This window comes from Penicillium mononematosum (genome assembly GCF_028829835.1).
Source record: "Penicillium mononematosum strain IBT 11891 chromosome Unknown utg000002l:1.0-8112719.0:1.0-8118358.0, whole genome shotgun sequence".
Classification (NCBI taxonomy): domain Eukaryota; kingdom Fungi; phylum Ascomycota; class Eurotiomycetes; order Eurotiales; family Aspergillaceae; genus Penicillium; species Penicillium mononematosum.
In genome coordinates this window covers 1,042,760-1,056,931 of record NW_026643272.1, presented here as the reverse complement: position 1 = coordinate 1,056,931, position 14,172 = coordinate 1,042,760, and the positions used below count along the sequence as shown (strand labels likewise).

General features: G+C 47.7%; 8 protein-coding genes across 8 annotated transcripts; 2 read left to right on the top strand and 6 right to left on the bottom strand.

The window, feature by feature from the left end:
* Window positions 1–434: 434 nt before the first annotated feature.
* On the bottom strand, window positions 435–2,517 carry N7519_002138 (uncharacterized protein; the record flags this gene model as incomplete). Its single annotated transcript, XM_057288916.1, has 2 exons — window positions 435–2,016; window positions 2,072–2,517. The coding sequence occupies 2 exons, from the start codon at window positions 2,515–2,517 to the stop codon at window positions 435–437; spliced, it is 2,028 nt and encodes a 675-aa protein (XP_057150118.1).
* Window positions 2,518–3,223: 706 nt separating this feature from the next.
* Window positions 3,224–5,377, bottom strand: N7519_002137 (Ty1/Copia family ribonuclease HI; the record flags this gene model as incomplete). The annotated part of the gene is given in 8 exon segments (XM_057288915.1): window positions 3,224–3,519; window positions 3,547–3,601; window positions 3,704–3,766; window positions 3,809–3,910; window positions 3,926–4,048; window positions 4,505–4,792; window positions 4,886–5,000; window positions 5,049–5,377. 8 exon segments carry the CDS (start codon window positions 5,375–5,377, stop codon window positions 3,224–3,226), a joined length of 1,371 nt encoding a protein of 456 aa, XP_057150117.1.
* A 367-nt stretch (window positions 5,378–5,744) lies between these two features.
* N7519_002136 (uncharacterized protein) lies at window positions 5,745–6,008 on the bottom strand (the record flags this gene model as incomplete). Its single annotated transcript, XM_057288914.1, has 2 exons — window positions 5,745–5,949; window positions 5,974–6,008. The coding sequence occupies 2 exons, from the start codon at window positions 6,006–6,008 to the stop codon at window positions 5,745–5,747; spliced, it is 240 nt and encodes a 79-aa protein (XP_057150116.1).
* A 261-nt stretch (window positions 6,009–6,269) lies between these two features.
* Window positions 6,270–6,523, bottom strand: N7519_002135 (uncharacterized protein; the record flags this gene model as incomplete). The annotated part of the gene is made up of 2 exons (XM_057288913.1): window positions 6,270–6,459; window positions 6,504–6,523. The coding sequence occupies 2 exons, from the start codon at window positions 6,521–6,523 to the stop codon at window positions 6,270–6,272; spliced, it is 210 nt and encodes a 69-aa protein (XP_057150115.1).
* A 1,369-nt stretch (window positions 6,524–7,892) lies between these two features.
* On the bottom strand, window positions 7,893–8,314 carry N7519_002134 (uncharacterized protein; the record flags this gene model as incomplete). The annotated part of the gene is made up of 3 exons (XM_057288912.1): window positions 7,893–8,010; window positions 8,124–8,212; window positions 8,276–8,314. 3 exons carry the CDS (start codon window positions 8,312–8,314, stop codon window positions 7,893–7,895), a joined length of 246 nt encoding a protein of 81 aa, XP_057150114.1.
* Window positions 8,315–10,146: 1,832 nt separating this feature from the next.
* lysB (homoisocitrate dehydrogenase lysB) lies at window positions 10,147–11,412 on the top strand (the record flags this gene model as incomplete). The annotated part of the gene is made up of 4 exons (XM_057288911.1): window positions 10,147–10,174; window positions 10,241–10,281; window positions 10,346–10,515; window positions 10,572–11,412. The coding sequence occupies 4 exons, from the start codon at window positions 10,147–10,149 to the stop codon at window positions 11,410–11,412; spliced, it is 1,080 nt and encodes a 359-aa protein (XP_057150113.1).
* A 132-nt stretch (window positions 11,413–11,544) lies between these two features.
* N7519_002132 (uncharacterized protein) lies at window positions 11,545–12,062 on the bottom strand (the record flags this gene model as incomplete). Its single annotated transcript, XM_057288910.1, has 2 exons — window positions 11,545–11,786; window positions 11,843–12,062. 2 exons carry the CDS (start codon window positions 12,060–12,062, stop codon window positions 11,545–11,547), a joined length of 462 nt encoding a protein of 153 aa, XP_057150112.1.
* A 1,230-nt stretch (window positions 12,063–13,292) lies between these two features.
* Window positions 13,293–14,027, top strand: N7519_002131 (uncharacterized protein; the record flags this gene model as incomplete). The annotated part of the gene is made up of 1 exon (XM_057288909.1): window positions 13,293–14,027. The coding sequence occupies one exon, from the start codon at window positions 13,293–13,295 to the stop codon at window positions 14,025–14,027; it is 735 nt and encodes a 244-aa protein (XP_057150111.1).
* Window positions 14,028–14,172: the final 145 nt, after the last annotated feature.

Here is a 14,172-nt window from a genome sequence, read left to right as displayed (position 1 = left end):
CTTCTTGATTTGATGAGAAAATGAAGTGCTTACTATATACGAACCGAGAAATGGTAGTAGTATGAAAGCTTTGAGCCCCGCTATATTGATAAATCAAGATGCTAAATTGGATAATGCCCCTAAGCGCTAAGAATAATATGCTCACGAAATTGGCACAGAGTATGCAAGAGATAAACAAAGAATAAGACAACCCAAAACACTGATAGATGTAGAAAGTGCTAGCATTGGGTAAGAAAGAGACACGGCAGAATGGATGGTGAAAAGGTTGAGGGTAAGCCTTGATAAATGGAAAGAGGCTCACGCTTGGTGAGATAGAAGACAGTGAAGAGTATGACCAAAGAAGATTAAAATGTTGTTCCAAGATTTACCAGAAGCGGAGATTGGCCAGCGAAATCCATTTCAGATAAACGCGGTGCAGTTCTGATATCGAGCGTCTAGTTCAATGCCAGACTAGCAATATCGATGGCGACATTGCTCGACTCAGCCTCAGTTGCGGGCTGCGCGTCAGGGGCAGGCTCATCAGTAGACTTGTCCTCAGCGGGTTTCTCCTCTGCGGCCTCTGCCAAAGTTTCAGGGGTAGTAGCCTCCTTCACCGGCGCATCATCTTTTTTGGGAACCTCGGCCTTGGTCTCTGATTCGGCAGTCTCGAGCACTTCTGGTTCAGGCACCGAGACCTCTGGCTTCTCATCGACCTTCACCTGATCGTCAGCCGTTGGGATTGCCACGGGCTCTGCGGCAATCTCTTCGGTTACGGTGGTGGTCTCAGCAGCCTTCTCCTCGGCATTCTCGACGATGGGCTCAACAGGGGTCTCAGCGGGAGCATCCACCTCAGCCTTGGTTGAAGCCTGGGCTTCGTTTGAATTGATAGGCTCAGCCGACACCTCCGTAGCGTCCTCAACTGGGACGGGGTCAGAGGAGCTCTCAGTCACTGTCTCCTCCATGATCGGCTCAGGCACTTCAATTGACTTCTCGGTTGACTCAGGAGACGCGACAGCAACTTCCGGCGTAGGCTCCTCAACCTGAGCAGGGGAAGCGGTCTCTACTGGCTTGGAAGCAGTCTCGGGCTGTTCCACAGCCGCAACTGGAGCGGGTTCCACTGTCGTAGGTTCCTCCGCACTGGCTGTGATAGGCTTCACAATGTTCTCTTTTTCACTTTCCTGTTTCTTCTGGGAGGGCTTGAGTCCATCTTTCTGTGGCGCAGGTTCTTTGTTCAGAGCCTGGGATTTCTGACTCTGAGGTCGAAGGGCAGTGCTCTTAGGCTTCACCTGGTGAACGCTACGGTCTGGCACCCTCCCAGTTGACTGCCTGGGGGCCTTGGAAACAGAGGTTGACCTGGTGACAGGCTTTACGTCGGTCTTTTCCTGCAGATGAGACTTGTTCGCAGAGCTAGCAGTAGGCCGCATCATTCTCGCGAGGAAACCTTCATTGACCGGTTTAGTGGTTGTATCATTAGCTGCTTGAGCAGGCAACGAAGGGCGAGAAGATTGTCTGCGGATGCTGGTACTAGGAGTAGTGGCACGCGACTGAACCCCAGTTGCGGTTTTGAGGGATGAAGGCTTTCTTGTAAGGGTGGATGTACTGGTGGTAGTGCGCGTGCTCGAAGCCCCTGTGCTTCCTGGTTTAGCAGCGGATGCTTGGTTTGACGTATTCATCGAGCCGGGTACACGGGCAGGTTTTGGTGGGGATTTCACTCCTGGCCTGCTGGATGCACCTGCGGAATGTGGCTTTGAAGTATCTTGTGCCGGTGCTGAGCCGCGGGTTGGCCGTGCTGTTGTCTTGGGATTCAGTGAGACACGACTCGGTTTGTGGGCCAAAGAGTTGGCGCGCTCTTTAGCCACTTCGCGAGCTGTGGGCTTGGAGCTTGTATTGTGAGCAGCAGGCTTCGCACCAGTTGAAGCTGCAGTACTGGGCCCGGACTTGCTCGCTGCATTGCGGGCAGACTCAACAGAAGAAGGCTTCTTCTTAATCACTACTGATGAATCTGACTTTTGCGAGGAGAGTCTCGGAGCTTGTAGACTTGGAATCCGTGGCGGTGGGCTCCTCTGTCTGTTTTGGCGGAGTGTTTCGCGACCGCGTTTCGGTCTCAGCGCGCTCTGGTTCCTCCTTGGCAGCTTGACTCTTTCCATTCTTGGTTTCAAAGGCTTCCTCCGGTCGACCCTCAGCCATTATCTGTCCCAGAGTCGCGTTCTGTGTGTGGTCCAGGCGACTGACGGGGGGGGGGGAGATCATACTCTGCCGGCCCGACTCCGCATCTCCCGAATTGATCTTCGGTCCAAACATTCCAGGGCTATCGCTGCGCCCACTTGTTTTCCTCAATGGCGAAGCAGGATTCGACTGAATGACCCCATCCACGGTGACAAAGCTAGCCCGGACCTTGGACAGCTGTCGAACTGTCCCTGACGAGTCTGAAGCAGTTGGGGATCGGCCACGAGACGGCGGAGAGGCGACGGGGCTTTGGCCTTCAAACTTGGCTAGCAAGCTGCGCACCCCAGGGTGATGGGGATTGTTATCGGACATTATCGCTGAGGGTACGTCAGGCGAACAAGGGCGTGTCTGCAATCGAGGGGAATCTGGTAACGCGTATGCAGAGCACAGGGGGTGCTCCTGAAATCAGGTCAAAACGGGATTGTTGTGACGTCTAATCGGATACAGGCAGATCCCACTGCATGTTCCCAGGAGGGTTCAGATCCAACGCGTCAAAGTCAGAAGAGAATTGGTATGAGACAAGAGGACACAAGGTGTGAAGAAGGGCCGATCCAGAAACTATTACATACATACACGCTAGTTAAGGCTAGCGCGTCCAATAGGCCAACGCCTTACGTTGGACTCCGTACTCCATACAGTACTCCTTGTCTCAGGGGCTTTCATTTCTATGTGACAGGTGATTCCATCCTTGATGGGTCTAATTAATTTTACCGTACGGGGTACTGAAACCCCCTGTGAGGTTTGAAACAGGGTATCTGGACACCTTGACGGAAATCAGGTGTATGGCGAACGTATTGGTAAATTCACGATGGTAAAGTTCTCTAACTAACTAAAAAACAACAATGGTCCGTTTTTGACAGTCTGGTCGGACACAATTAGTACGCAATTTGCATAGTCTAAAATCACATGATTCCATGGTATTGGACTCGGTAATCCATGTACTCGGTCTGTATTCTGACACACCCCCCAGCTTTTGAAGCTATTCACAAATGCTTCAAGAGCTGTTAATTCCACCTTCCTAGGGTATAATCAGATATCTGATTTCTCTCATCCCAAGCAGATGTCTAAAAGCCTGCTGCTTCTGCCTCGGCAGTATCTTTGTGAGGCCATCTGCCGGCATCTCTGCTGTAGGAATCCAATACACGTTAGTGCGGCCAGCATTCACTTCCTGTTTCATCCAAAGCCTGTTGATGTCAACATGTCGAAGCTTTGTATGCATAGTGGCGCCTTCCTTTGTTAGCAGATCAACAGTCTGCTGATTGTCGCATGCAATTGACAGCTTGTGAGAGGGTTTAAACCCTAGGGACTCGAGGACTCGGCGCCACCATTAGACAGTTTTACCTGCTTCGGATAGAGCTAAAAGCTCTGCTTCGGTGGTAGACGTGGTGATAGTCTTCTATTTTAAAGCCTTCCAGTCTATAGGACCACCATAGAGCTTACATATATAGCCCTCTGAGCTCTTCCGATCTCTATTATCTCCAAAAGATACATCGCTTACAAATTCAACAGATTTTGCTGCAAGCTGTAGGCTGGAATTCTCATCTTTCATCTGAACTCCGTACTCAATTGCATAGTAGCGGGTTTAGTAGAGATATTAGATAACTCTGTCAATAGCATCTAGATGCTTCGGTCCGGGGTTTAGAAGGAATTCAGCCAGTTTGCTAGTTGCTTTTGCAGCGTCTGGTCTGGAGATCGTAGTGGCGTACTAAGCTGATCCAACTTTGGCCTGAAAACCATAGATCTGGCTCGCTATCGCAACGCCATCAAAGGGGAGCAATGGCTCTATACTTAGGGGCGTATCAACCCTCCGGTTAGTGATCAGACTATATCTCGCCGCCATACTCTCAATATAGCTGTCTTAGCATAGCCAGAGCTTCTTTTTAGTCCGATCTCTTATAATGCGTATGTTTAGAAACCAACTAGCGTCAAATTCACGAAGCTCCCAGTGCTTTTTCATCTAATCATCTAGATCAGCAGCCTATTTTGCATAATCTAGGTAGTTCACAATGATAATATCATCAACATAGAAGAAAACGATGATCCCGTTTATGACAAAAATGCATAGATCCTCCGGTATAGGGGTAAGGCCTAGTTTCACTAGCACCCTGGTAGCTTCTTACTGCCATAAACGTAGAGACATCCGCAGTCCGTATAGCGCACGGTGCAGCATCCAGCATCGGCCTGATGCTTCAAAACCGGGGGGACAGCGAGTATAAATCTCATCTTATAAGATAGAGTTTAGAAATACATTCACAACATCTCGCTGCTTCATATCTAGATCAAACGCAGCAACCAATACAAAAACCGCTCTCGCTATCTTCACCGCGAGTATAGCAGCTCTCTTTTCTTCCGGTGTCATCCACTGAAGATCTCCCCGCACGCAGATTCTAGCTTTAAACTTGTCAAGCACACCATCGGCATCAAATTTGTATATGAACACCCATTTCAATAGCAGGATTTGTGTGGTTCGTATATTCGGGATCGGAACCTGGGAGAAGGTCTCCTTTCTACGTAACATATCGATCTCGAATTCCGCTACTGCTATAAAGTCTTTGGCGTAAAGATAGGATTTGACTTCATTCCAGTTCTACGGCTCCGGGGGAAGCTGATCTCTGTGAGGCTTCCTAGGCTTTTAATCTGTTTCGAATCTCTGGTTTATACAGGCTCCAAATGTATGAACTAGCGCTGGTGGTTCGTCTTCTTCCATAGCGAGATATACTACATAGTCGGGGTCCTGCCTAGGTTTCCGAGATCTGGACCCTGAGATAATATTTGCAGTGTTAATACCATCTGATCTATCTCTTCCTATATGCAAAACCGGGGTTTGTGACAGCTCTTGCTACAGCTGCATCTCGCTCTCTGAGATCTCATCTTCGTATTCCACCCCCCCAGTCTCAACAGATGGTATGGTTGTCTGTATAGCGGAGGTTAGGACTGGCTCTAGTAGTGTGTTATCTCTCACTTTAGGCTCACTATACGTTCCAACATCTCTCACTTTGCTCTCACTATATATTCCGGTATCTCTCACTTCGTCATCACCGACATGCTCAGGATCTGCATCTGCGGCGTCTGTATGTAGAGATCTCGGGGTTTGTGAGGCTGATTCCAGGGTATCTAGTGCGGAAGATAATGAAAACGGGGTCCGTTCTGATGAAAAAGGCTGATTTTGCATAGTATGGGATGCTAGTAAAGTAGGTGACGGAGGTGAGGAGAGATTTGCTAGGAAGGACCCAGGCATATAGCCTCTATTTGCTGTTTACTGTGTTGGTCTGATCGACGCCGGGGTAATTGGCATATTATCAGATGGTTTTTGTATAGCAATTGGGGTCTGCTGTCTTCCAATTCTCTCACTTTGCATCTCTCTATCCTACATCTCTCCATCTGTCAGATCTGCATCCTACATCTCTGCATCTTGCATCTCTGCATCTTACATCTCTGCATCTTGCAAATCTGCATCTGTATGCGGATCCTGCCCTTACTGTGTATGCTGAACGTCATCATGCAGGGCGATACGGGCTATGGATAACGGCATCTGCATCTCAGGTACTCAGTTCAGACTGAGCTTCATCCCATGTTAGGAGCGCAGGCCAGTTCTCTCTCTCTTCCAGCGCATTTGTCAGCGTACTAACTGTATCTTCTGATTCCAGCTTCTTCGCCGTCGTATACCGCCGTGTCTCATCGAAAACAGCATCTCTAACAACGTCTACCCTTCCATACTGTCCCCCTTTGTACGGAAACCAGATCCTATACAGGTTTTTAGAGACATACCCCACTAGGAATCCGATCTCTGCTCTCGGTGACATCTTATCTGACTGTGTGCGCTTTGAATCTAGGATTCTCGAATACGCTAAGCAGCTATACACCCTAAGGTTTGAAAGGTTGATTCGCTAGTCCTTTATCCCATCTGGTGCAGCCAGTTTCATCAATTCCATCCAAGGTATGATCCATCTTCCATCTGCTAGCTTTGTTAGCATACGGTTTAGTATGTATACTGATGCATATACTACTTCCGGCCAGAGCGTCTTCGGCAGATCCGGGTTTTCATTGATCAATACCCTTACCATTTAGATGATTACACCTCCGGATCTCTCTGCTAGTCCGTTTATCTCTAGTGTCTCAAGAGGTGAGTGCTCTATAACGCAGCCTTCGGCTTCAATCATATTTTCAACCTCATTACCAGCACTACGCTCATTATCATAGTGGAAGACCTTGATTCTAACATTTAGCCAGTTTCGGATCAAAGCGATAAACTTCCTAACAGCCCATTAGCAGTCCTTCTTCTTCACGTAAGTAAATACAAAGTGGCATCTGATCCCATCAAGATAGAAATGCGTTAACCAGACATATCTGTTATACGCAGGCTGATTTTATACGAGGTCAAAGTGCACTCTGCCGAGTACCCCGTAGGCTTGGCCTATCTTCCTCCGTGAGATCTGCCTAGGTGCATTTGCTAACTAGCAAGCTTCGCATACCTATTTCTCCGAAGCCTCTTGCTTCTCAGGGTTACAACCAGTTATCTTCACACCTTCCGTCATCTTAGTAAGTTTTTCAATCCTCTCTTTACTAACATAGCCTAGGCGACGATGCCAGGTTTCAATAGAGGCTTCAGATGCAGGTTCTCTAGCTGACTTCTTCACAGCTGCATTCACCAACGGCTGGTTCGGCTGCACTAACCAGGGAAGCTTTTGATCCCGGTATGTAGCATATAGTGGGATTTCGTCTTATTCGATCCAGTTCTTCTTGAAGTTTAAAAACGCTCCTATTGTCTCAAACATCTGACCGTGGGCGATGATGTTCGTATGGAAACCTAGCGAGTATTTGACATTGAACAAATCCATTCGCAGCGGTACTTCGTTCCCAGGGCTAACACCATAGATTGAGACAGTTCCGATTCCTTCCACCATCGTCTTCGTATCTCCTACCCAAATCGAGCTCGTCGTCTTCTGAAATTCGACGAATAACCTCCGGTTATTACAAATGTGGACTTATGCACCGGTGTCGACAAGCCATCTATCGTAGAAAGGATCATAACTGGTTTGGTGGAACATGGAATGATCGTGAATGGTCACAGAATGTTCATGATTGATCGCAGAATGATCGTGATCAATCGCAGAATGTTCGTGATCGATCGCAGAATGTTCGTGATCGATCGCAGAATGTTCGTGATCGATCTCAGAATGTTTCTAATCGATCTTTACGGGTTTCTAGATCTCAAATGCGTCGTTCACTAGCTGGTTCTCAGCTACGAAGAAGCCTAGTGCTCTAGGCTAGAAAACTGGGTTCGCCTATATGTTTTTCTCTTCTGCTCGCTTCTTTTCAACAAAGGCTCTCCATTCAGGGTCTGCCTTTATGGCTCTATCCCATGCCTTCTTTTTGTCTGGGTATGCATCTGGCATACCAGCCGGTTTATCCTCTAAGAATGCAGCCCAGTATCTCTATGGTGCATGTCTCATCTTACTACATAGACAGAACCGCTTTTTAATAGGAAAATCAGATGGTTTCTTCCTAGCTAGTTTACTAGCAGATCTGCTAGCTAAGCTACTTGTTGTTGAATCTCCGGGCTGAGCTTCCTGGTGGCCCTGCCATATTAAAAACACAGCTTTTGACAGGCCTCTTTATACTGCCTATTTTCCATAGGCCATAAGCCAATAGGCTTTATACCGGGTAAGCAGGTTTGCGAAATCAGCCTATCTTTCTTCCTCGCTTCTCTCACTAGCAGAGGCTATCTCAGCTATAACAATCCAGGCTGTATAGAATTCCGGTAAAATCACTAATACAGCTTCTAGAAATTGGATTAAAGCCTCCCTAGCCTCTGTAATCCCTACTTTTACACAGCGTTTTTACAAGGTTTGCCAATTCAGCAGCCACTGATCAATATCTATTATTTTATCTAGACCTCTATCTAGATTCCTCCATACCGTGCGAAGGCTTGCTCTATATGTAGGGTTGCACTCCGGTGAGACCCGCTATCGCAGATTCCTAAGCAGTCCCCATAGTGTCTCCTGGTCTATAAAAACCTAGTATTTTTCATGGATGCTCTAGCGGATTGCATTTGCAACTATCTTCCTACCCTAGAGCTTCTTTTTATATACACTGAGCTTTCTCTCATATTGCGTATTTAGTACGCCGTACAGATGAAACCAGTCTATTGGATGATCTCTCTTTAGATCCTCCCAACTCGGTTCGATCGGTTCTTTCGGAAGTGCGGGTTCCGTATCTGATTCCGGATCACATAGATCCCAGACGTCGAACTACTCCGCAATGGTTTTGATCATCGAGAGCCATAGCTCCCAGTTCGATATATCCTTTAAGGTAACGCGAGAGGACGAATTCGCGGAGAGAGTGTAATCCGACATCGTAACGGTTCGATTAACGTTCGCAAATAGATTTCCAATATTGTTGTTAATACTTCTCAGGGGTTATCTCAATTCAGGGGTTGTTATCTCCGTACAGCCAGGGGCCGGTCTAAAACCAGGCAAATATGGGCTCAATATATATGAGATTTAACAAAAGGATGGAAAAGAGATCAAAATTGAAGCGATTCCGGGCTCATAACTGACGGAAATCAGGTGTATGGCGAACGTATTGGTAAATTCACGATGGTAAAGTTCTCTAACTAACTAAAAAACAACAATGGTCCGTTTTTGACAGTCTGGTCGGACACAATTAGTACGCAATTTGCATAGTCTAAAATCACATGATTCCATGGTATTGGACTCGGTAATCCATGTACTCGGTCTGTATTCTGACACACCTTTCCAAGTGGATCTCCAGTAAGGGGCATCTTGTGCCTGAGGCAGAACATCAACACAGATCTATCGGAACTGGACTTCCCCAGTTTGGGCTCTATTTGCGAAACTTCGGTGGCTTCGGTACCTAGTATATGTATGTATCTAGATATATGTCTAATAGCTAAGCTATGTATTGTTAGGTATAACACTTGGCTTTAGAGGAAGTTATATGAAGGTAATACTAGTCAACAAATACAAGTTGGAAGACAGATTGGAATATGCCGCCTTTTGATAGTATATGGCATGCTTACTTCCAATTCAAGGCAAATGGTCGATTATCCTTGGACTTGTACAAGCCCATGGGCATACAATATGGCCCTGGAGACATATACTCTGCCTTTCAACCAATGAGAGGATCTCGGGACATGCCCGATCAAAGCACGTGACGGCACCAGATCCTACACGAGGCTTCTCCAACTCCCTTAATGTCTTTGACTCGTTACGAACTTATGATTCGCAATGGTTGGCATGCCCCGGACCAATGGCTGCCTACTCTGCGTTGAATGTCGAGTCAAGTTGAGTTGGATATTTACATCAAGTCCGGTTACATAGTCCGCGTCATATTGATAACGCCATAGTGCGGTCAAAAACTTCCTGGCTGTGTCAAATGCGACAAGTATGGACAAGCTTGCCCTGGATATGACCGACAGTTCAAGTTCATTACTGGAAAGCCATATCGGGATCGTCGTCAACCCAATCCAGGGAATGACAAGAAGGATGGAACATGTTCTAAGGGTGCAACCTCAAATTCTAATAAAATTGGATATTTTCACTTCGATGAGACCGCCAAATAACCTTGAAGGGAGGGGACATGCAGAAAGGTTGTCCATATTCGACCTCGCGAGAAGTGACCCGTTTAAGTAGTCCGAGCATGCCCATGGGCAACCTTGGTATATTTTCCCAACTGACCGCATCATTTTCTCCTGAAATGGATAGCCAAGCAGACAGCATTGCTTTTAGATCTTGTTTCATGATCTGCGTCGGAAATAATATGAGTTAGAAGAGTAAGTCTATAACAATGTCCTCTTCTCCGGACCCCGGGATTAGTTTATCGGATCAACAATAATCCGATGCCGTATACAAAATGCAAAGCTCCGATGACGGCGATTGTCGATTTCAGGAAAGCAACTCTTCAAAAAAGTCTATCAAAATGGCTGCTGCCCGGACACTTCGCATTGGTACAATCGCCCTTGTTTTGCGATCTCGTGGCTCGGCAATTGACTGACATGGCCGGAATCTTACAGGTCTCATCCCCGGAGACGGTATCGGACGGGAGGTCATTCCGGTGAGTAACTCAAGATTTAATATGCGAGCCAATTCACTGATTGATGTTGCTTGATGAAATATAGGCCGGCCGTCGGATCCTCGAGTCCCTCCCCTCATCCCTAAACCTCAAGTTCAGCTTCGTAGACCTCGATGCTGGCTACGAGACCTTCCAGAAGACCGGAACCGCTTTGCCCGACAAGACTGTGGATACCCTGAAGAAGGAGTGTGACGGTGCTCTCTTTGGTGCTGTCAGGTAAGCCATGATTTCTCTGTTTTAGCACCCGCAATTCCGGCTGATAATTCCCAAAGCTCCCCTAGCACCAAGGTCGCCGGCTACTCATCGCCCATTGTCGCTCTGCGCAAGAAGCTCGACCTGTATGCCAACGTCCGCCCCGTCAAGACTACCGCCGGCAACAGCAATGGCAAGCCCATTGACCTGGTCATCGTCCGCGAGAACACCGAGGACCTGTACGTGAAGGAAGAGCGCACCATCGAGGGCCCTAACGGCAAGGTCGCCGAGGCCATCAAGCGTATCTCCGAGAAGGCCTCGTTCCGCATCTCCAACATCGCCGGTGAGATTGCGCTCCGCCGCCAGAACATCCGCGCCGCTTCCCCCACCTCTACCCGTGACCAGCCCATGGTCACCATCACCCACAAGTCCAACGTGCTCTCGCAGACTGACGGTCTCTTCCGTGAGACCGCGCGCCGTGCTCTTGCCGCCGAGAAATTCTCCTCCGTCTTCGTCGAGGAGCAGATCGTCGACTCCATGGTCTACAAGCTCTTCCGCCAGCCCGAGTTCTACGATGTCATTGTTGCCCCTAACCTCTACGGTGACATCCTCTCTGACGGTGCTGCTGCCCTTGTTGGCAGCTTGGGCCTCGTCCCCAGTGCCAACGTTGGTGATGGCTTCGCTATCGGTGAGCCCTGCCACGGTAGTGCCCCTGACATTGAGGGCCAGGGTATCTCCAACCCCATTGCTACTATCCGCAGTGTTGCTCTGATGCTTGAGTTCCTGGGTGAAGAGAAGGCCGCTGCCCAGATCTACGCTGCTGTCGATGGTAACCTGGATGCTGCCCAGTTCCTTACCCCCGATATGGGCGGAAAGGCCACCACTCAGCAGGTGTTGGACGATGTCCTGAAGAGACTGTAAAAGTAAACCTGTATATAAGTCAAAGTTTGCAGATGATACTTAGACATGAATTTAGTGTTTTCCCTTGCACGAATTGACAACCATTTAATTTTATTATAAAACCCGTATCTATGTGTTAAATCGAGAAATGTATCACTCAATATCATCAGACGATGGCTCCGGCTCCCAGTCAAACTTCCCTAGACTGTCGTCACGTTGCTCACCCTTGCGATAGTCTTTCTCGTCTTCCGGTTCGCCTAGGACGACCGAGAACACCACAGCAAGATACACCCGTCCGGTTGAAATATCCTTGAGCGTATACCGCAGCTCATGGTTGCTCTCATCCACATACTTCATGATATGTAGATTGAATCCAGGAAGACGGACAGAGAAATCTATTATCATTGGTGAGCCGGTGATCCCAATAAGTGCAACTCTGCATTTCACTGACCCTCAAATGCCAAATAAGGATTTCCAAAATCAGCAACATACATCCTCCCAGGCTCAAACTCGAACTCTTTTCTGTTCGCCTCGTCCTGGAAATGCTTTCTGCGGCCCATGGCTGTTTCGGGAATATTAAACTTCTGACGCACGTTGGCAGCATCTTCGCTATAAGAACCTTCTTCAATAACCTCATCATGGAGCGTTGGCACCTCGTCTGATTTCCGCATCTTATCTCCGATGCGGAACAGGTTCGACGATGCCAATGCCGGGCTGTACAAATACGGTTTATCAGCGTAGACATCGCCGTCTCAGACCAGGGTCGAGTGTCCACTGGACAATCCGTAGCGCGGCATTGAATCCTGGAGGTAGGATGTCGCGGACTGGGTGATCGAAGTCATTGCCAAAAACGAGGTTGTTGCCGTTCACCGGCTCTTTGAAGGTTATTGCGAAACATATGGAGTATAGGTCCTTTTTATGGAGAGGGTGGTCGAAATATGGGCTTGTGGATGGTGAATTCTCGGGATAGCCTATTTGACGATGAGCTCCGTTCTTTCACTGAATAGATGAGAGTTGAAGTAATACCTCTGTAATTTTGGACCCGTACGCAGAGACTTACGATAGCATGCTCGTTTTCAATTCGTATTGTTTCGCCGTTTACAGGTACCACTTGATGAGTCTTGAGGTCGTAGTCTGCGCCTGCCGTTACCTTCAAGCGGTACTTGTGCGCGTTGGTGTCCTGGCTAACCATGCTTGTTGTGGATAAAAAATTGGTTTGATGAATTGTGTGAAGGAATGATACTGTTTAACAAGCTGTTGCTAGAAATTTATTTAAAGCGTGAATCTAATTTTATAGGCTTGACGCCCAACAACGTCATCGTTCTTGAAGATAATCAAGTATTGATAAGCAGGGGCAATTCGGTGTCAAGAGTTCTCACCACAACTGTGCCCGACTGGCAACAACCAAAGACGTAGCTGGTATTGAAGAGCTCTGGATAATATCGGCAAATATTATCAGTGTTGTGGTCTACGAATTGTTCCAAGGGTTTCAAATGCGTTTGATCTCGGTACATAAGATAGCATGCATCTTCCACGAATGAGAAGAACTGTTCAACACAGCCAATATTGCGCAGTATGCGCAGGGATGCTATATCCACAAGGGATTATATCTATCCAACTACTTCGTACTTTGTAGATGCAAACACTCAGCCTTGCTCAGCTGGCCCCAAAATCCATTTTGGGAATGACATCACAGCCTGCGGAAAGGCCCAAAACTCGAATTTGATTGGCTAGAGCGGTACATCGCACCCAAAGAGGTTAGTTCGATGAACCCTAAGTGGGTGGAGATGCCAAGACATTGCGCCTTGGCCCGCCAGGTGGGCTGATGAGATGAACTATATAAGTAGTCTAAATTCCCATACAAGACTCAACTCTCAACTCTCAACTATTAGGAAAACACAATGGCTTCAGCGGATATCCCCCAACCCATTCAACCCTCTTCTGCTTCCACGGACCCGTTTATGGCAGTCGACTCGAACAAAATGGCTTCATCCGATACTCCACAATACACGCAGAATTCCTCCAAGAGCTCCACATTTAAAGTTGACTTCACATGGAAGAAATGGAAGGCCATTGTATCCGACGCCAATAATCCCGGAGCAGCCCCCTTATACACTATACATTATTCCCCATTCAGCCTCACAGCCAACATGGTTTTCAAAAAAGCCTCGAACAATGAAGTAATCGGCAGTGGAAAGCTAAATGCGGTCTCTATAAACGCCGACTACGAGCTACGAGGACAGAAGGCCCACCTTCTAGCCCAGAAACGCTGGCGGACAGTGTACACCCACCGCTCTCTCAATTTCTCCGATACCGAATCTCCAGTCACAATGACATGGACCAGCGATGCCGGGTTCAAGACCTGGGACTTTATCTGTGTGGATGAGCAGCAGATGCCCGTGGCAAAGTTCACTGCCCATTGCTGGGGTGTCACCAAAATTGGCAAGATCGAGTTCGTCGGGCCCAAGGCAGATAACAGAGCTGCTCAAGAGGAGATTATGGTTACGGGAATTACCTTGTTCTATTGCATGATTCTTCGCTGTAATAACATTTTCAATCTCTTTGGGGCTATCATTGCTCGGCCAGGGCACAAACAGCATATTGAGCCTCAGCCTAGAGCTATGACCAACGAGTAGGCGCAATTGCTGAGTTTGTCTGGATTACTTCGGAGTTTGTTTTCATTTGCAGATAGAGAGATATACCATTTGGTTTATAATGTCTAGGACAGTTAGTCATTGAGCACTTCGTGGATAATACATGATTTAACTATGCAGAAATTCT